Source organism: Babylonia areolata, chromosome 9 (assembly GCF_041734735.1).
Source record: "Babylonia areolata isolate BAREFJ2019XMU chromosome 9, ASM4173473v1, whole genome shotgun sequence".
Lineage (NCBI taxonomy): Eukaryota > Metazoa > Mollusca > Gastropoda > Neogastropoda > Buccinidae > Babylonia > Babylonia areolata.
In genome coordinates, this window is record NC_134884.1 from 8,143,913 (window position 1) to 8,166,309 (window position 22,397).

The window sequence follows — 22,397 nt, forward strand, 5'->3', positions numbered from 1 at the left end:
ACAAAAGTGATAGTACACAATGGTAACGAAAGAGTTTACTCGTTTTCCGATACATATATGTCGTTACCGGCAACTTTTCTTTTTCCGTGTCTTCTGCAGGTTTTCGGCAAAAGTATAGCGTCTGCTATCACGTTGGTCTGTGGCAGTTTATTTTTGATAATCATGTTTATTTCTATTGAGTCTGTTCGAAATTAAGTTTGATATAGTAAATATTCAGAAGATACATAGTATCATGATATATTTAATGAAATTATAATTGTTGTTTGAGGTCCACATCAGTTATGAAAATGCGAACAGCAAAATTCACAACGTTAACAAACTTAAAATGAGCCAAATGATTCTCGCATTGACATGACAATGATATTGTATAAATATATGTTGAATGATTGAAATATTTTTGCAATAATCAGTGGACTTGATATGGGTTATTTTCTGCTTGACCACTGTAGAAAAAGAAAGTATTTTGCATGATGGAACTGTGCGCATGCGCTGGATGGCGGTCGTGTTTTGACTGAGCTCCTCAAAGTTTCACTAAATAAGTTAAATTTATAAACGTGACAGACGACCGTAAAGTTTTTATATAATCATAAGGGCTGTGTTAGGCCTATATTCCATTGAAAGAATCTTTATTCCAGTGAATTTCGCTGTATCAAGGACTAAGATTTTGAACTGTCACTTGCACACCGAGGCAGCACCTTCATTTTTCACTTTCATTTTAAGCTTGTTTACGTTTTAATGCACTGCTGCACTTTTATACTCTTTTCTTAACGAGGAAATTCTACGTACTGGATAATCAGGTAACATTTTTACTTTTTGTGCACTTTTTATTCATCGTATAAACGGACAGTAAAGGCTAAGGTAAGTGTTAGTTTATCGCCTATCGCTCGCCTGTACGCGGCTGTAGCAGTCGACGCCAACGCTAAAGTGTACATATAGTTCTAGCAGTCGACGCTAAGCCAGGCCCAGTGACTCAGTGTATACCACTAGACTCCTCGCTATGGCGGGAGCGAACCGTAGAGGATCAGGCTAAAAAAAGATGGCCACAAGTGCCAAGCTAGAAGAAAAGGAAAAAGGCATGAAGACATTGTTTGCATGCATCACGTGTGAAGACCCCATTCATGAGAAAGAGCCTGCTATAGAGTGCCATGGGTGCAAGGAATGGAGCCACAAGGGATGCTCAGCCCTTACTGATGCCCAATATTCAGTCCTTGAGAACAGTAAGGCAAACATTCAGTGGTTCTGCACTGAATGCTGCAAGCACAAGGCCCCTGACCCAAACAAAACCCGCTTAGAGGCAAAGCTTGATATCATCCTAAAAATGATGCAAACAATGGACACCAGGATGCAAAAAATAGAGGACAAGCACTCAGCCTCAGAGATAGAGAGAATGATTGAAGAGAAGGTTGATCAGAAAGTCACTGAGGTGTTAGAGGAACAACAAGAGAGGGAAAAAAGAAAGCAGAACATAGTGATAGTGAATGCTGAAGAAAGTCAGGCAGATACTGCTGAAGAAAGAAAACTTGAAGACCTCAGGATAGCAAAAAAGCTAGTAGCGAAAGTCACAGATGAAAAAGTAGCAGAGGAACTGGAAAATCCAGTCAGACTTGGCAGGTTCACAATAGGTAGTGATAGGAAACCCCGTCTGCTCAGAGTCACAGTGAAGACCGAAGAGGGGAAGAGAGAGATTATGAAGAATGCACACAAACTGAACTTTGGAGTCAATAAAATGGAGGAAAAAAGGTATATCAATCATGACTCAACATCAAAAGAGAGAGAGGCTTTCAAAAAGCTGAAACAGGAGTTAAAGGAGAGATCTGAGAGGGGAGAAGAAGATCTTATCATAAGAGGGGGTGCCATAGTCAAGAGACCCAAGAAGCTTGGTCCTGGTGATGATACACAGGACAAGCCAAAGGGTAAACATTGACTCCAAGGAAGAACAGTTGTACATAGTGTAAAAAGTGTGAATGAAAATGAGTGTGTGTTCCTTTATTCCAATGTAGATAGCCTTTTAAATAAACGTAGTGAATTTTTAACTGTCATTGAAGATTTAAAACCAAAAATTATAGCTCTGACTGAAATTATTGCTAAGAATCAAAAGGATTTTAATGAATCTGAATATAACATACCAGGTTATGACTTCTTTAAAAACAGAGACCCCAAGTTGGGAGTAGCCATTTATACACATGTATCTCTTCATGCTGTAGAATGTGCAACACTAAATGAACAACCTTTCCAGGAAAGTGTTTGGTGTAAATTCTTATCAAATGATAATGAGAAAGTGCTTATAGGATGTATTTACAAGAGCCCCAGCTCCACCACTGAAAATGTAGAGGAACTATATAATTTACTGAAACATAAAGAAATAGAAATGCATGATAAAGTGTGTATTGTTGGCGACTTTAACTTCCCAACAATAAACTGGAATGGACAATGGACCAATCAAGACAATAATACTTTTTGTGAATGCTTAAGAGACTCATTCTTATGCCAAATGGTAACCAATACAACCCGCAGACGCGGAGAACAGAAACCAAATCTCCTTGACTTAGTTTTAGTTAATGATGAGAAATTTATATCAGACATTACACATTTAGCCCCACTCGGAAAAAGTGACCATGATACACTTACTTTTAATTTATATATAGATAAATGTGCACAAAGGGAAGAGGAAATTTATAAATATGACCTTGGGAAAGGTAATTATATGAATATGAGACAAGATTTAAAGGGAATTCAGTGGAGTGACCTAGAAGGAAAATCAGTTAATGACTACTGGTTATACCTAAAAACAAAAATACTAGATAGCATGGAGAAACACATTCCAAAAATCTCAATAGGTCAAAACAAAAGTTTAAAACCACCTTGGATGGTAGGCAGAGTTAAGAAAAGTGTTAAAAAGAAATATAATTTGTATAAGAAGTATTTAAAAACAAGAAAAATATATGATCACCAACAGTACATCACAGCTAGGAATAAATGCAATAATATAATAAAGAATGCCAAACGAGACTATGAAAAAAGACTATCCAGAGAATGTAAAACAAACCCAAAATATTTCTGGAAATATGTACAAGCTAAAACAAAATCAAATACAGGTATTAGTCCTGCAAGTGATGAGGATAAGGCAAATATTTTAAATACTTTCTTTGCTAGTGTTTTTACCAAAGAAGATTTAAGAAATATTCCTACTGGGTCAAAAGAGCCAAAATGTGATTCCAGTCTTTGTGATCTTATTGTAACTCCTACAGCATTAAAAGAAAAATTACAGGCACTTAACCATAGTAAAGCTCAGGGCCCAGATCAATTACCTCCACGTGTACTGAAGGAACTTAGTGAGGAATTGTCAGTACCACTCTGTACATTATTTAATAAATCATTAGAGTTAGGTGAGGTTCCAGATGACTGGAAGACTGCAGTAGTCACAGCAATATTTAAAAAGGGTACTAGATCTGATCCAAGTAATTACCGACCAGTAAGTCTTACATGTGTGGCATGTAAAGTATTAGAATCACTAGTTAGAGATATATTAGTTAATTTTATGATTACAAATAATTTATATTCTCCGTGCCAGCATGGATTCAGAAAACAGAGGTCATGTATAACTCAACTGTTAGAGGTAATGGAAGATTTAACCCAGTTAGTAGAAGAAAAGGAATCTGCAGATATCATATATTTAGATTTTAAAAAAGCTTTTGACTCTGTGCCACATTATAGGTTAATAAAAAAGCTAAAAGATTATGGGATAAATGGGAATGTATTGAAATGGATAAGCAGTTTCTTGTTGGGGAGAAGTCAGTGGGTAAGAGTTGGAAATAGTCTTTCACCAAATGCACAAGTATTGAGTGGAATACCCCAGGGTAGCATTCTTGGACCTATTTTATTCACCATTTTTATAAATGACCTTCCAGATTGTGTTAGGAGTTGTTGCAGGATATTTGCTGATGACACTAAACTTTATGATACAGCTAAGAATTTTTTAAAATTGCAAAATGACTTAGACAACCTATATGACTGGTCTAACAAGTGGAATCTATATTTTAATGCAACAAAATGTAAAGTGCTACACCTAGGAAAAAATAACCCTAAAAATGAATATAAAATGAAAATTGATAACATGAATTGTATGGTTATTTCGGAATGTAATGAAGAAAAAGACTTGGGAGTAATATTTGATAAAAACTTTGATACACACATCCAAGCAGTGATAAATAAAGCCAACAAAGTACTGGGTATTATCAAGAGAACATTTACATTCTTGGATAAGGATATCTTTGTCAACCTTTATAAAACAATTGTTAGGCCTATCCTAGAATATGGCAATACAATTTGGTATCCCAGATTAATAAGACAGTCCAAAGCAATTGAACAAGTACAAAGGAGAGCAACTAAAATAATTCCAGAACTTAGAGATCTTGACTATCAAAGTCGTTTGAGACAGTTGAATTTGCACTCCCAAAAATATAGAAGATATAGAGGAGACATGATACTAGTTTTTAAGATAATGAACGGAATGGTCGACATTGATCATAGCACCTTTTTCTCTACTAGCAAATCCCAAGTTACCAGAAACTCAGATACTAATCTTTACATTAAATATTGTAGAACAAATGTTCCTAAATCGTCTTTTAGTTTTAGAGCAGTGAAAGGCTGGAATGCACTGACTAACTCAACAAAAACAGCTAACACTATTAACCAGTTCAAAAATCTTATCGACAATGATGAAAAATCTCTAATAAAACCATTTGATTTTGATCAGTGAACAAGAAACTTTTTCCTGGCGCATGTGCAACACTTGATTAAGACAATAGTGAAGGGACGTTAAAAAGCCAGAAGGCTTATAGGAAAGTCCCCAATCCTGTACCTGTACCTGTACCTATGGATTTTGTGTTATAAAAATTATCTGGATCTGGTAGTGTACGTCGCAGACGCCACTTCTGGCGATATAGACGCGACGGAACTAGGAGGACGCATGAACCTAGTAGAAAAAATAGCCTAAGAAGACCTAAGGAAAACTGTCTACCCTGGGTAAAGACCATCAAAACCCCCCGGTTCGGCCGGAAGGGTCCAGGCCCCACTTCCAGAAGCAAAACCTAATAAGAATAATAATAATATATAATAATAATAATAATAATAATGTAATAATAATAATATATAAATTGTGAGAAAGTGAGACAGAAGCATGTTTATTTTCAGAGTCGTCAGAAACAGAGAATGATAATTGTCAGAAACATAATCATAGTTAGACTGATCCATACATATGTGTGCTAAACTATATCTGCTTTTATCAACAAGAAAAACAGGGAGGGGTTGGCAGTCATGCACACTGGTCTCTCTTGACTTTTTATACACAAAGTTGAAAAAAGAACAAATATTTTGACTGTGTTTTATTAAAATTAGTTATTGATACTTTTAATTTAAAGAGCACTGTAATATTAACTATCTTTTTTCATATTATTATTATCATTTTACATGATTTGACATGGATAAGGAAATTAGCTCAAATGTTGATTTTATATGTTACAGATTGAGCAAGACTGTGATAAACAGGATGTGAATTGGCTGGCAGACAAGAAGAAAAAAAACCAACCCAAAATAAAACAAGGTAAAAGGGACTCAGCTAAGTAAATCACTAAAGCCAGCGAAAAAAAAAAATGGAGTCCCTCACAAACGTGCTTCGCAGAATATCCGGCCGGGAGGTGTGCTACTTCTGCCTGTGCGTCATCATCTTCTACCTCTTCCGTGTCAAAGACTCCTTCTACCTGGTACCCACCTGGCGGAAGCGTAGCGAATCTCACTCCTTCGAAAACAACAAGTTCCCCACCCCAGAGGAACGACTGCCGACGCCCATCATCACCGACCTGGAGAGCGATGGGATCAATGAGGTGGTGATGGTGACGATGGATGGGCGGCTGAGTGTACTGGCTGTGCCGGAGCAGCAGAAACTGGCGGACGGTTCCTTGCCTCATGTGGTGGTGAAGCATGAGGTGGAGCTGTCGCTGAGCAGGCCGGGGAACCGGATGGCCAGAGTGGTGGTGTTGGAGACTGGTTTCACCACGCCTTACCTGGCCATGGTGCAAGTTAGAAAACAGGTGAGCGGGGTACAATGCAGTATGATACAATACGGTACAATACAAGACAATGCAATGCAATACAATTCCATGCAGTATAGTGCAGTGCAATACAGCGCAGTGCAATACAATGCAATGCAATCCAATCCAATGCAATACAATACAATACAATGCAATACAATCTTTATTAATCCATTCGGAAATTAAATTATGCATCCACAGGCTCGTCACTTACCCTTCAGAATATCTTGGCTAACAGCCAAGTCCAACACACTCGCAACATGACAAATGTTGGACAAAAGATAGAAAAAAAGCATTGCATGAAGCTAAATACACATCAGCAAGTAACACAACACAGTGGGTACATTCCCCATACACACACCCAAGTCCCCTTACCCTTCACACACACACCCTCCCCCAACACCTCCCACATACACACTTTGTAAAATAACATGAATATTTAAAAAAAAATATTAAGAAAAGCAATATCAGAACAAGAAATGCTTGTGTAAAATCATTATACATTGTTAAATGGCAGGTTCAGTAATAAAATCAATGCAATATGTGGTAAAAGAGAAAATAATAAAATAATAATAAAATAACTGGTACATTGAAATAAAGATTCCTGAATAAGAAACCCTGCTGCAAATTAAGCATTATAAATTGTAAACATATCATATTGCACACATGATAGTTAGATAATGGTACTGAGCACACATGCATAAACATCAATATTGTAATGCAGAATTGAACTGGTGCATAATGTCAGTTATATAAGTTGTGTTGTCTTTTTCTTCATCCACTTGACGACCAACATCAGTACGTTGATGAAAACTGTCATTTTGTGGAAGGCTGATGTTGGCCCAACACTCGGCTTATATCACAAATTGACAAAAGTTTACATTTGGGCCAACAGCAAAGTGAGAGCTGTATTATCAATGGTTTTTCCAGTCAATGGGAAATCATTTACAGCTTAGTCTTTTGTGAAGGACTATGACTCTCAAACTAGGAGGCAAAATTGCACTGGCGCTTAGTGCTGCAGTCTTGTGGGCTAGTTGGCCTTTGGGAACCACCCCAACGCCGACTGTCCTAAAACCCTCTTGGCCGAGAGAGTGGGGATGTAACTTGGGCAAGACACTCTCCACTATAATAAAATTCTAGCCCAAATAGTCAGAACAGCAGTTGCCTCCTCTGCTGTTCTGATGGTCATAGTTGGACATGACTCACACACACACACACACACACACACACACACACACACACACACACACACACATATATATATATATATATATATATATATATATATATATATATATATATATATATATATATATATATAGATATATGCTGTTGGGCACAATGTAACCTGGCTGCTGAGGGACATGCTGTTAGATGATAGGGGAGATGGGCTGTGGTTCATTGGTGTGTGTGCATCTCCAGCTAGGCCAGTCCGTCTACCGTAGTGGTCCCCAGGAATACTCACGACCAGCACAGCCCTAGCTGTTATTGTAAATTTTCGTATTGTTTTGTGTTATGTTGTGTACAGTTTGCAGTCCTGTATCAAGTAGTTTGTCAGTTGTGTTGTTTTTGTCGTGTTATAAATTTTTGCATTGTGTTGTGTCACATTGTGTTGTGAACGGTTTGCAGTGCAATGTATTGGTCAGTTTATTTCTTGTGTTGCGAAATTTTGTATTGTGTTGTGTCACTTGTGATTTATTGCATTGTGTTTTTTTTTTATTGATAGTAATATTTGTACATGAATTACATTGCATTACTGTTGTATTGCATTGTTTTTCTGTTGTATCTTATCATAATTAAAATTGTACACCACTGCATTAGTGCGACGGGCGCAATAGCCGAGTGGTTGAAGCGTTGGACTTTCAACCTGAGGGTCCCGGGTTCAGATCTCGGTGGTGCCTGGTGGGTAAAGGGTGGAGATTTTTCCGATCTTCTAGGTCAACATATGTGCAGACCTGCCAGTGCCTGAACCCCCTTCGTGCGTATATGCACGCAGAAGATCAAATATGCACGTTAAAGATCCTGTAATCCATGTCAGCGTTTGGTGAGTAATGGAAACAAGAACATACCCAGCATGCACACCCCCAAAAACGGAGTATGGCTGCCTACATGGTGGGGTTAATAAACAAAAACGGTCATGCATGTTAAATGTTACATGTTTGTCTCAGTGTGTAGGTGTGCGTGCCTGAAATCGATAATCTGATTGAATGACACAGGAAATGAATGATGAGCGCCCAATGGCAGCCGTCACTTGGCTCTACTCAGGTAGGCAGCCTGTTGTGTAAATGACTTCGTATGTGTAAAAGGCTTAGAGCTTGGTCTCCGACCGTGGATAGGCGCTAAATAAATATCCATATCAATCAATCAGTCAATCAAAGGGTGGAGATTTTTCCGATCTCCCAGGTCAACATATGTGCAGACCTGTTAGTGCCTGGGTTCGGTGGGTTATGGAAACAAATACATACCCAGCATGCACACCCCCGAAAGCGGAGTATGGCTGCCTACATGGCGGGGTAAAAACGGTCATACACGTAAAAGCCCACCAGTGTATATACAAGTGAACGTGGGAGTTGCAGCCCACGAACAAAGAAGAAGAAGAAGAAGAATCAGTCAATCATTGTGCTGGTGTGTGGGTTTATCAGTAGTATTTTACTGCGTTCTTTTGTGTTGTTACTTTTTTTTTTTTTTTTCATTGTACTTTGTAGAGCTTTGCATTGCTTTGCTGTATGTGTGATACTTAACCCCCTGAGTACCATTAACCGTATCACACATGTGCATAGTGACGTCACTGATGATGTCATCAGAAGGGAACTAACTCTGGAAGGCTGAATATTCACACAGTTTATTGGGAGTGGTATATCTCCGGACCATTTTCTCAGTTTTAGGCTTATTGTTTTGGAGATTGTTTTATGACTTGAAACACCAGTTTTTACTGTTTTATCTGTGTCACTGAAGGGGTTGATAGTGTTGATAACATTCTGCCAGTTATTTATTTATTTATTTATTTTTAATTTAATTTATTATTTATTTATTTATTTTTTGTGCTCAGAGTTGACTTCATCAAGATTCTGCGCACTATAAATAGTAGTAGTAGTAGTAGTAGTAGTATTTTTATGTATTTATCTATTATTTATTTATTTTATTTGTTTATTTATCTTTTATTTTTATTTATTTATTTTATTTTATTTTTTGTTATTTTATTTTATATTATATTATATTTTATATTTATTTATTTATTTATCTCAAGGTCTGCCTAACGTGTTGGGTTACGCTGCTGGTCAGGCATATGCTTGGCAGATGTGGTGTAGCGTATATGGATTTGACCGAACGCAGTGACACCTCCTTGAGCTACTGATACTGATACTGATACTTCTGCCAATTAGGTTTGCAGCTTACCAAGCTCTTTTCTTTTCTTTTTTTTCTTCTTTTTTTCCAGATCATAGTGATAGCAACCGACGACTGGCACGTGATGTGCTTCGACTCTGAGCTAACCCTGGTGTGGGAGGTGGCTCTGCCTGTGACCGTGGACCTCTATGAGGAGGTGTACTCCGTCAAGTCCCTGGGCGTTCTCATCACCTCCCACTCGGTGCAGAAGAACGATGCCGGTCTTGTCATTGTGGGTGGCAGCTTCATGCACAAGACGCATGCCACCAAAGAGTTGCCGGTGGAAACCATGGAGTGAGTAATGGTGGGGGAGGATTGGAGGGGGGGTGGGGGATGGGGGTGGGATTCGGGGGGGAGGGGAGGGGGGGGTATCATTCTCTACGACCAGCTTCGAATCCATTCTGTTTCCATGTCCCCAGATTCAAACATTCTACAGCTGGCTGCCGCTCTTTCTCCATCTCTGGACATTGCACTTGGAATGAGCTTCCTCTTTCATCAGAAATCTGAGCTAAGCTCTTTCAAGTATGGCCTTAAAACCTTCTTCATCATCTTCATCTATCCCTTGACCCGTGGGTGGGTCGTTGGGGCACCATGGATGACTGCCTGGTCAGCTCGCACCACCTGCCTCGGTCCTCAGCGGCCCTTTGAGTTGTGGCAAATGGCAGGCCCGTCCACTCTTTGATGTTGTCCTCCCACCGCTTTCTCTGTCTGCCTCTCTTCCTCCTTCCTTGTACGGTACCCTGCAGGATGGTCTTGGCTAGGCCGTCTGATCGTGTGACGTGTCCATACCAGCGGAGCTTGCGTTCCTTCACTGTGGTTAGCAGGTCTTTGAATGGGCCAATGGCGTTTTGGACTCTTCTTTTCACTTCCTCATTTGTGATGTGGTCTTTGTATGTAATGTTCAGGATCTTGCGGAAGCATCTCATTTCCAGGGCCCGGATTCTTCTCTGGAGTTCTGCAGTGAGGGTCCAGGATTCGCAAGCGTATAGAAATATTGAGAAGATGAGGGAGCGCATTAGTCTGATTTTGGACGAGAGGGAGATCTTTTTGTCCTTCCATATAGTCTTCAATCGACTCAGTGCAGCAGTAGTCTGTGCGATTCTGGACAGGACCTCTGGTTTCGAACCCTCGTCTGACACAATGGCACCCAAGTATTTGAAGGAGGAGACTTCTTCCAGTTTTTCACCGTTTACGTGCAAGTTGGACGTTACGCCTTGGCTGTTGTTGGTCATAACCTTGGTCTTCTCGGCACTGATCTCCATGCCGTAGGCTGATGATGTCTTGTCAAGTTTGTGCACGAGTTCTTCGAGTTCTTTCTCTTCTCCTGCCAGGCCATCAATGTCATCGGCAAAGCGCAGGTTGGTGATGACTCTGCCTCCAATGCTGACAGTTCCCACATGATCTTCCAGGGCGTCAGTCATGATCCTTTCAAGAAAGAGGTTGAAGAGAGTGGGAGAGAGTAGACAGCCCTGTCTGACTCCGACCGTGGTTCTAAACCAGTTACCCGTGCTACCATTGAAGAGGACTGCACTGGTTGCTCTTTCGTATAGGTTCTGTATGGCTTGGATGATGTCTTCACTGATGTTGAATTTGTGCATGGTGGCCCATAAGGCAGCGTGCCATACCCTGTCAAACGCCTTCTTGAAGTCAATGAAGACGTGGTAGAGGTCTCTTTGGTGCTGGAGATATTTCTCGCACAGCAAGCGCAGGTTGAAGATTTGTTCTGTTGTGCTTCTCCCTGCTCTGAAGCCGGCCTGCTCTTCGGCGATGATCATTTCTGCTTGCGGCTTCAGTCGGTTGAGAAGGACCTTTAGCATGACCTTGCTGGGGTGGCTGATTAGGCTGATGGTGCGGTAGTTTTTGCACTGTTGTAGATTGCCTTTCTTGGGGATTGTGATGACCAATGATTGTGTCCAGGTGGTTGGCCACTCTCCCGTCTGCAGGATCTTATTACAGATGGTGGTGAGGGCATCAATCACCGCTTCGCCTCCAGCTTGAATCAGTTTGGCGGGAATGTTGTCGACGCCAGCTGACTTCCCTGCTTTCAGTGTCTTCACTGCTGCCTCTACTTCTTCCCGAAGAATTGGCTGGCTGTCGTTGTTGGTTGATGGGGGACAGTTCAGAACTGAAGGTTCACCTTTGGTGTCATGGTTGTACAACCTTAAAACCTACCTCTTCTTAAAAATAGCCCCAACCCCCACCTCTGCCCACACCCATGCCCACACCCCTCCCTCCGCTGCCTCTTCCTGGCTTGTCTACAGTCACCCCAGCTTTCTGTTTACATGATGTTTGTTGTTGTTGTTGTTGTCAATATCTGTAAATTGTGTTTGTCACTTTATGAATGACTGGTGTGTAAGCGCTTTGGTGAATTTATCTCTGCACTAGAATCAGCAGTATATGAATACTACTATTGTTATTATTGTTGCTATCAATATTAATTTGATTATTGTTGTTGGTAATGTTTGATATTATTGTTGTTATTAGTTATATTATTGTTATCTTGTTGTTAGTATTATCATTTTCATTAAGTGGGGTGATGGCCTAGAGGTAACGCGTCCACCTAGGAAGCGAGAGAATCTGAGCGCGCTGGTTCGAATCACGGCTCAGCCGCCGATATTTTCTCCCCATCCACTAGACCCTGAGTGGTGGTCTGGATGTTAGTCATTCAGATGAGACGATAAACCGAGGTCCCGTGTGCAGCATGCACTTAGCGCATGTAAAAGGACGCACGGCAACAAAAGGGTTGTTCCTGGCAAAATTCTGTAGAAAAAAATCCACTTCGATAGGAAAAACAAATTAAAAAAAAAAACTACACGCAGGAAAAAATACAAGAAAATGGGTGGCGCTGTAGTATATTGACGCGCTCTCCATGGGGAGAACAGCCCGAATTTCACACAGAGAAATCTGTTGTGATAAAAAGAAATACAAATACTATTGTTATCAGTAATATTATTGTTATTATTATCCATGATCATGGTCCGATCCCCACCCCCAACCCCATCCCCCAGTGAGCAGGGCAACACGACAACGGTGGTGAAGACGGTTGTGGAGGAGGGGGAGAACCTGACCCACTTCTCGACCTTTGCCCTCAGCGCCACCAACGGCACCGTGCGATGGCACCACCTGCCTGGGGACTTTGGGGAACAGACCCACAACATCCAGGTTTGTCGTCAGGGTGGGGTGTGTGTGGGGGGTGTGAGGGTGTGTAGGGGTGCGGGAGGGGGATGAGGGGGTGAAGGGGTTTGGGAGAGGGGTTGGGGGGGAGGGGGACTGGCCTGCCTGGGGACTTTGGGGAACAGACCCACAGCATTGAGGTTTGTTGTCAGGGGGGGATGTTTATGTGTGTGTGAAGGTTGGGGGAGGGGGGGAAGGGAGTTTGGGGGGCAAGAAGGGGATGAGCGGGTGAAGGGTGGGGAGAGGGGTTGGGGTGGGGGGGGCTGGCCTGCCTGGAGACTTTGGGGAACAGACCCACATTAAGGTTTGTTGTCAGGGTGGGGGGATGTTTGTGTGTGTTTTGGGTTTTTTTTTGGGGGGGGGGAGGGAGTTTGGGGGGCAAGAGGGGGGTGAAGGGTGGGGAGAGGGGTTAGGGGGGGCTGGCCTGCCTGGAGACTTTGGGGAACAGACCCATATTAAGGTTTGTTGTCAGGGTGGGGGGATGTTTGTGTGTGTTTTGGAGGGGGTGGTGGGGGGAGGGAGTTTGGGGGGCAAGAGGGGGATGAGCGGGTGAAGGGTGGGGAGAGGGGTTAGGGGGGGCTGGCCTGCCTGGAGACTTTGGGGAACAGACCCATATTAAGGTTTGTTGTTAGGGTTGGGGGATGTTTTTGTGTGTTTTGGGGGGGAGGGGGGGGGGGAGGGAGTTTGGGGGGCAAGAGGGGGATGAGCAGGTGAAGGGTGGGGAGAGGGGTTAGGGGGTGCTGGCCTGCCTAGAGACTTTCGGGAACAGACCCACATTAAGGTTTGTTGTCAGGGTGGGGGGATGTTTGTGTGTGTGTGTTTGTGTGTGTGTGGGGGGGGGGTAGAAGGGGGGAGGGAGTTTGGGGGGCAAGAGGGGGTGTTTGTGTGTGTGTGTGTGTGGGGGGGGAGTTTGGGGGGCAAGAGGGGGTGTTTGTGTGTGTGTGTGTGGGGGGGGGGGGAGTTTGGGGGGCAAGAGGGGGTGTTTGTGTGTGTGGGGGGGGGGGGAGTTTGGGGGGCAAGAGGGGGTGTTTGTGTGTGTGTGTGTGCGGGGGGAGTTTGGGGGGCAAGAGGGGGTGTTTGTGTGTGTGTGTGTGGGGGGGGGGAGTTTGGGGGGCAAGAGGGGGTGTTTGTGTGTGTGTGTGTGGGGGGGAGTTTGGGGGGCAAGAGGGGGATGAGGGGGTGAAGGGTGGGGAGAGAGGGATGGGGGGGGGACTGGTTGTGAGATATGCTTGATGAGGGTTTTTTTTTTTCTTTCTTTCTTTGTGTGTGTGTATGTGCAAATGGGGAAGGGGTGGATGATGTGTGTTGTTTGTGTGTGTGAGAATTTTTTTTGTTTTTAAATTTTATTGTCATGGTACCATAAGGTCTGTAAGACTTGAGGCACTCACACACACACAAACAAATAGATAAATAAATGGATGAATGAAATAGATAAATCAATCAATAAATAAATGAATAAACAGTGTCATAACTTGGAACAGCATTCAAGCACAAACTGTACGTGTGAGTGCATGTGCATACATGTGTATGCATACCTGTTTTTTTTATGTGTGTGTGTGTGTGTGTGTGGTCTTAAGATTTATGACTTTCCACTAAAACTTCTAAATGATATTGTGTATGTGTGTGTGTGTGCACAAACTGTTTGTGTGAGTGCATGTGCATACATATGTGTGCATGCCTGTTTTATCTCTGTGTGTGTGTGTGTGTGTGTGTATGTGTGTGTGTGTGTACTTAAAGAAAACACATGTCTGTGCAAACAAGCTGGTTATGTGTTGGTGTGTGCTTGCGAAAGAGAAAAAGAGCGTCTGCATTCATGTGTCTTGGTGCGTGTTGAGAGAGAGGTGGTCACCTGTAACATGTATGCAGCACGTCAACATTCACACTTGATCATGCAAACTCACTAAACACTGAAACACAAGTTTCTCAGTGAATTATGCGAGTGCAAGAGGGTTAATGAAATGCCTGCTTGCATGCCTGTGCAGAACCATGACACAGAACATCACTGGAAGCTTGGGCTGCGGAAAAACAGAAAGCATTCGGGGGAAGCACCGTGGAAGCTGTACAGCAAGGAGTTCAACAACTACCTGGTAGGTTACCAGCACAGCGAGACGGTTTCAGTTTCTCAAGGAGGCACCACAAGATTTGGATCAATCCATATAGTCTACACCACATCTGCTAGGCAGATGCCGGACAGTGGCATAACCAGACGCGCTTTGTCAGGCCTTGAGTGCATGCATATGTATTTGTGTACCTATAAGAGTGGATTTCTTCTACAGAATTTTGTCAGAGGACAACACTTTTGTATTTGTATTTGTATTTGTATTTCTTTTTATCACAACAGATTTCTCTGTGTGAAATTCGGGCTGCTCTCCCCAGGGAGAGCGCGTCGCTACACTACAGCGCCACCCTTTTTTTTTTTTTTTTCCTGCATGCAGTTTTATTTGTTTTTCCTATCGATGTGGATTTTTCTACAGAATTTTGCCAGGAACAACCCTTTTGTTGCCGTGGGTTCTTTTACGTGCGCTAAGTGCATGCTGCACACGGGACCTTGGTTTATCGTCTCATCCGAATGACTAGCGTCCAGACCACCACTCAAGGTCTAGTGGAGGGGGAGAAAATATCGGCGGCTGAACCGTGATTCGAACCAGCGCGCTCAGATTCTCTCGTTTCCTAGGCGGACGCGTTACCTCTAGGCCATCACTCCACACATGTTGCCATGGATTCTTTTTCAGTGCGCCAAGTGTGTGCTGCTGCACACACGGGACCTCAGTTTATCATCCCAATGAATAGACCCGCAGTGTAATTTTTCAGTCAAACTTGGGAGAAAGGGCGAGATTGAGATTGGAACTCACACCCTCACGGACACTGTATTGGCAGATGAGTGTCTTATCCATTCTGCCACCTTCTTCCTCATTCTGACACAGTGTAGAGATAGGAAGAAAAATAATAGATGTCCTTCTTCTTCTTCTTTCTGTTACACGACCAACATCGACTTGCTGATGACTCTGTCGTGGTTCATGCATGCTGGGTATTTTCGTGTCTCCATAACCCACCGAACACTGACATAGGTTACAGGATCTTTAACGTGTGTATTTGATCTTCTGCGTGCGTATACACACGAAGGGGGTTCAGGCACTAGCAGGTCTGCACATATGTTGACCTGGGAGATCGGAAAAATCTCCACCCTTTACCCACCAGGCATCGTCACCGTGATTCGAACCCGGGACCCTCAGATTGAAAGTCCAACGCTTAAAGCACTCGGCTGTTGCACCCGTCAATGTTAAAGGTTCCATAGCATTCTACGGCCATTAGGGCAGTGAACTCATATCCACAGTGTCTTGGACCTTGCATAGAAAGGCAGGACCCAATTCTCCCCTTTCTTTGAATTGATTTCAAATCTGATGCCTGAGTGCACTCAGAAAGATAGATTTACTCATTTAGGAATATTATTTCAGTTGACTTTTATTTCTTTTCTTTTCTTTTTTTATATTCTTAAAAAAAATTTTTTTTTTTAGTCACTTCTTATGCTGTTGTAAAAAATGTATTGTAAATTTTCATTTTGTCAGAAGTCTTTAAAGGCCTTTTCAACACTGAAGTTTTGCTTTTGCAAACTTCAAAAGTTCGCCATTTTCATCATAAAAAACCTGCAAAAAACTTGCTGTGGTTTGATACTGTGGAGAGTTCAAAGAAAGTTCTGTCTGATTTCTTAGTAAAAATTTTGTTGTTGAAATTTCATTGAAACTACCATGAAACTAAGTTGTTGCTTTTTTAACATGAAAAGCTACATGCATGTGTGTATGTGCATGCACGCGCACGCGCGCGCGCACACACACACACACACACACACACAATAAATACACACACACACACAATAAATACACACACACACACACACACACACACACACGCACACAATAAATACACACACACACAATAAATACACACACACACACACACACGCACACACACAAATCATAAATTGACTCAAGAATCTTCTTCATTGTCTTACTGCCATCAAGCACGCCTCATGATATTAATAAAATATTTTTCATTGTCTACCGCTTTCATTCAAACACTCAAGATTTTAGATAAGAAATTCTTCTCTCTCCCCCCTTTTTCTCTCCCCTTTGTGCAGCCATTCATGTGGGTAAACAACAAACACACAAAGTTCACAGTGGGAAATTCCCCCCCCCCCACCCCCCCCCCCCTTTTTTTCTCTTTTGTGTAGCCATGACATAAGTGAACAATGAACACACCAAGTTCACACTGGGAAATTCTTTCCCCCCCCCCTTTTTTTTCTCTTGTGCAGCCATACATGTGGGTGAACAACGAACACACCCAGTTCATGCTGGGAAATTCTTTTTCCCCCTTTTTTTCTCTTATGTGCAGCCATACATGTACATGAACAACAAACACACGCAGTTCACACTGAGAAATTCTTTTCCCCGCATTTTTTTCTCTTGTGCAGCCATACATGTTGGTGAACAACAAACACACGCAGTTCACACTGAGAAATTCTTTTTCCCTCTTTTTTTTCTTTTGTACAGCCATACATGTTGGTGAACAACGAACACACCCAGTTCACACTGAGAAATTCTTTTCCCCCCCTTTTTTTTTCTCTTTTGTGCAGCCATACATGTTGGTGAACAACAAACACACCAAGTTCATGCTGGGAAATTTTTTCCCTCTTTTGTGCAGCCATACATGTGGGTGAACAACGAGCACACCAAGTTCACGCTGGGTCGCTTCGTCAAAGACCTCAAGTTCAGCCAGAACAACCTCGACGATGACGACGACAGCAGCGAACAACACTACACCCCTCCCGCTCTGTCTGCCGAGCACGTGGTTGGCTACGCTTACGGTGGGCAACGCCCCCACAGCGAGTCTGAACATGTTGCCAACCCAAACGCCATTGTGATCCGCGGGCCACAGGGCATCGAGGTTTTGAACCTGCTGTCAGGCCAGCCAGTCACGCGCCTGGAGGTGGCGGACACCAAGGCCATCAACTTCGACGTGGACAAGGATGGGGAGCTGGATAACCTTGTGTGGGACTTGGGCAAGGTGGGGGTTTGTGGGGGCTGTTTGTGTGTGTGTGTGTAGGAGGGGGGGTGCGTTGGGGGTGGGGGGGGTGTGGGGGGGGGAGATTTAGGGGTGTGTTTGTTTGTGTGTGTGTGTGAGGGGGGGTGGCGGGCGGATGCAGGAGGGGGGGGCCGAGGGGGGTGGGGGATTGAGGGGGGGTTTGTGTGTGTGTGTGTGTTTGTTTGATGGGTTTTGTGTGTGTGTGTGTGTTTGTGAGCTTGTGTGTTTGTAATTGTGTGTGTTTGTGTGTGTGTGTGTGTGTGTGTGTGTGTGTGTGTGTGCATGCCTTTGCAGGCACATGCATGTAAAATCTGTTGAAAGTGCATGGTGAACACATGAATTCTTCATGGTCTTCTGGACACAGTGTAAATGATGGTATACTATATGCCTCTAAAATGATCAGCTTGAGGAGGATTGAAGCGTACACCATTAATATCAAGTTTTGCTTGATTTTTAAAGTTATCTCCAGGGTCAGACTTTGAGTCATGAACTGTCAGAAAGAGTCACCATAAAATATACATGCTTCATGTGTTGTTGACAATGTCATATCAAATACTTCTGGGTTGTTGGCAGAGTTATAGTTTGTCTAGTAATTGCAGTAGTAGTAGTAGTGGTAGTAGAAGTAATAATTTGATATTGTTGTTATTCTAATTGTTATGATTATTATCATTCTGATAATGATGATGATGATGATTCTTTTTTTTTCGTTCTGCATTCACTCGTATGCACACGAGTGGGCTTTTACATGTATGACCGTTTTTACCCCGCCATGTAGGCAGCCATACTCCGTTTTCGGGGGTGTGCGTGCTGGGTATGTTCTTGTTTCCATAACCCACCGAACGCTGACATGGATTACGGGATCTTTAACATGCGTATTTGATCTTCTGCTTGCATATCCACACGAAGGGGGTTCAGGCACTAGCAGGTCTGCACATGTGTTGACCTGGGAGAGCGTAAAAATCTCCACCCTTTACCCACCAGGCGCGGTCACCGTGATTCGAACCCGGGACCCTCAGATTGAAAGTCCAACGCTTTAACCACTCGGCTATTGCGCCCGTCGATGATGATGATGATTGCTGTTATTATCATCACCGTCATCACTGTCAGCATTGAACCCCAAGTGTCCGGTGTCTTTCCCCATGTCCACCAGGGTCACTCGGTGTGCCACCTGGACATCTGGCGCCTGACGCCGGTCAAGGAGCGTCTGGAGCAGGTGCCTCTGTGCATCTCTCACCGCTTCGTCTGGATCCACTCGTGGGCCATGGAGGAGGACGTCTTCCACAAGGTGCCCCCTGTTCTCATCAGGAGGTCAGTTTCCGTTTCAGTTTCAGTTTCTCAAGGAGGAGTCACAACCAGAGCTCACAGTTAGCAACAACATGGGGGAAAAGAATGGTCATAAAAATTAAGAACGCTAGCGCTAACAGTTAGCATATCACTGCCTTCGGACAAATCCATATACGCTACACCACGTCTGCTAGGCAGATGCCTGACAGCAGCATTACCCATCACGCTTGTCAGGCCTTGAGTGCAGGCTTTTATATTTGTGTTCCTATCAGATTGGGTTTCTTTTTACTTAATTTTGCCAGAGGACTACACTCTTGTTGCCGTGGGTTCTTTTTCAGTGCGCCAAGTGCGTGCTGCACACGGGACCTCGGTTTATCGCCTCATCTGAAAGACTAGACGCTCAGTTTGATTTTCCAGTCAAACTTGGGGAGAAAGGGCGAGAGCGGGATTCGAACCCACACCCTCATGGACTGTCTGTATTGGCAGCTGAGCATCTTAACCATTCTGCCACCTTCCTCCTCGAGGTCAGCGCTCACAGAGGTCAAGACAAATTAAATTGAATCTTTTTTTTTTTTTTTTTTTTTAATTGCTTAGCCAACTGCAGAGGGGCCCTTGTCAGGGCTGGTAACCTGTTGGTTCTTAACTCATTCCACTCCAGGTATGAGTTAACTCGTACCATGATTACTTCCCTTGTGGACCAGGTATGAGTATTCTCTTAATAATAATAATGGATACTTGTATAGCACACTATCCAGAAATCTGCTCTAGGTGCTTTACAAAAACGCTTTGTTAACATAAAACATTACATCTATGTTACATACACACACCAAAATATGACTACACACACACACACACACACACACACACACACACACACACACACACACACACTGCGTACATACATTTTAACAATACATGTGTATCTAACAGCTACCCTAACACATACGCACACATAGGCAGGCACAAACTTACATAAACGCACGCGCACACAGTACACATTCATATACATGCATGTAGTTATGTACACATACATATGTATACATACATAGTCAAGCACAGCTAACGCAAAGGAAGTGGAACTGCCACAATTGAATTTATTGCTGAGGGAAAAGGTGAGTTTTGAGACGAGATTTAAAAGATGCGAGGGAATCAGAATGACTGAGGTTATCAGGGAGCTTATTCCACGTCTTCGGCGATTGAAAAGAAAACGATCTGTGTCCATAGGTCTTACTTCTGATACCAACACACCATTCTTTTTTTTTCTTTTTTTTTAAAGGGCTTTTTAACCTCTTTCATTCAAGATTTTACAAATATAGTGGCACACAAGAAAGAAAAAGAAAGAAAAAAAGAAAAAAGACAAAAATTCAGAAGAATACAAATGGAACACTTTTACATTACTTGCCATATAGTTGCATAACCTGTAGGATATCTTATGCGTGTCCACATCTACATACATGCACACACACACACACACACACACACACACACACACACACATATGCACACACACACACACATGCACACACACGCACACACACACACATGCACACACACACACACAAAAAAAGCCCACATCCAAACCATGCATGGATAATATATAACCAAGGTATACAACAACACACATGTGAAAAAAAACCACCCCAAAAAACACATTCATTTCCAGAATTTGGACATGGTGAATTTTAATTAATGTGGATGGTCTTAAGTTACAATATAATACAAATTAATATCACACACACACACACACACACACACACACACACACACATATATATATATATATATATATATATATATATATATATATATATATTTAAAAAAAATTTTTATGGCCTATGTATGTTGTGCAGGATAATTGTTTTGATCTCTAGAACTGCTTTGACTCTACATATATTAAGGTTAAATATATACTACTGTGCAAGGGTGGATTTACCTTTGGTTGTCTGTCAGTACCATGTAGTAAAACCACTTTATTCTAAATGATGTGTGACACATATTTACTCGTATGCATGACAAATATTTTTCTAAGTTGTACCGTGCCTTAATTTGATGCAAGAGGTTTTCTAATACTGGTGGTGTCCAAAACACTATTCTAATTTTGTTTATTCTTACTTGGTATAGTTCGCACTCTAAACTCAACCATTTACGGATTCTGGAAGCATGAAAACGAAGCTTTGTTTGACCGATGAAATCAACAATTCTCCATCTGTTTTCACTGTTTTAGTGAACCACCCTGTTTTTTTTTTACCTGCAGTGGTCTCATGTAGTGCTGGTCAAGGTGAGTTGTAGCGTGCATGTAGCTGTGGGGTAGAATGAGTTAAAACCATTTGAAGAGAACGGAATATAACATTAAAGGGTTAATCATGACAACAATAAGAAGATCAGTTTACCCACATCTCGCTCAGCCCACTTAAAATTTAACTCTTTCACTGCCAAGTTTCTGTGTGAAAAAATGCTCCCATGATCAGTTTAACCACATCTCGCTCAGTCCACATAAAGTTTAACCCTTCCACCGCCAAGTTTCTGTGTGAAAAAATGCTCCCATGATCAGTTTACCCACATCTCGCTCAGTCCACATAAAGTTTAATCCTTCCACCTCCAAGTTTCTGTGTGAAAAAATGCTCCCATGATCAGTTTAACCACATCTCGCTCAGTCCACATAAAGTTTAACCCTTCCACCGCCAAGTTTCTGTGTGAAAAAATGCTCCCATGATCAGTTTAACCACATCTTGCTCAGTCCACATAAAGTTTAACCCTTCCACCGCCAAGTTTATGTGTAAAAAAATGCTCCCATGATCAGTTTAACCACATCTCGCTCAGTCCACATAAGGTTTAATCCTTCCACTGCCAAGTTTGTGTGTGAAAAAATGCTCCCATCATCAGTTTACCCACATCTCGCTCAGTCCACATAAAGTTTAATCCTTCCACCTCCAAGTTTCTGTGTGAAAAAATGCTCCCATGATCAGTTTACCCACATCTCGCTCAGTCCACATAAAGTTTAACCCTTCCACCTCCAAGTTTCTGTGTGAAAAAATGCTCCCATGATCAGTTTACCCACATCTCGCTCAGTCCACATAAAGTTTAACCCTTCCACCGCCAAGTTTGTGTGTGAAAAAATGCTCCCATCATCAGTTTAACCACATCTCGCTCAGTCCACATAAAGTTTAACCCTTCCACCGCCAAGTTTCTGTGTAAAAAAAAATGCTCCCCAGTCCCAAATATTTGAGATACGATGCTCTTAGTCCCAGGCTTCTGGTCATGTCAAAACAGCACAAATTCAATGGACTTGTTCACTTCAAACTTGGTCAGGGGGAAAAGGTTAGTCATTGTTCTGTTGGTCTTTTTTTACACGACTCTTTGGTGTTGATTAAAGTCACCTATGGCAGT

The 22,397-nt window shown here is 42.4% G+C and overlaps 1 protein-coding gene across 3 annotated transcripts in view; it reads left to right on the forward strand.

Moving 5' to 3' along the window:
• The first annotated feature begins 17 nt into the window (after positions 1 to 17).
• The window catches only part of LOC143286041 (uncharacterized), a 34,686-nt gene continuing 12,306 nt past the window's right edge, over positions 18 to 22,397 (forward strand). For 2 of the 3 annotated variants that reach the window (XM_076593566.1, XM_076593568.1), the window contains exons 1-7: positions 18 to 135; positions 5,524 to 6,089; positions 9,526 to 9,767; positions 12,482 to 12,635; positions 14,630 to 14,734; positions 17,346 to 17,708; positions 18,877 to 19,034. In XM_076593566.1, the coding sequence (XP_076449681.1) occupies positions 5,652 to 6,089; positions 9,526 to 9,767; positions 12,482 to 12,635; positions 14,630 to 14,734; positions 17,346 to 17,708; positions 18,877 to 19,034 (1,460 nt within the window). In that variant the 5' untranslated portion in view covers positions 18 to 135; positions 5,524 to 5,651. Of the gene's footprint in view, positions 136 to 558; positions 798 to 5,523; positions 6,090 to 9,525; positions 9,768 to 12,481; positions 12,636 to 14,629; positions 14,735 to 17,345; positions 17,709 to 18,876; positions 19,035 to 22,397 lie in introns of those variants that run through there. The other variant, XM_076593567.1, reaches the window with a different exon arrangement.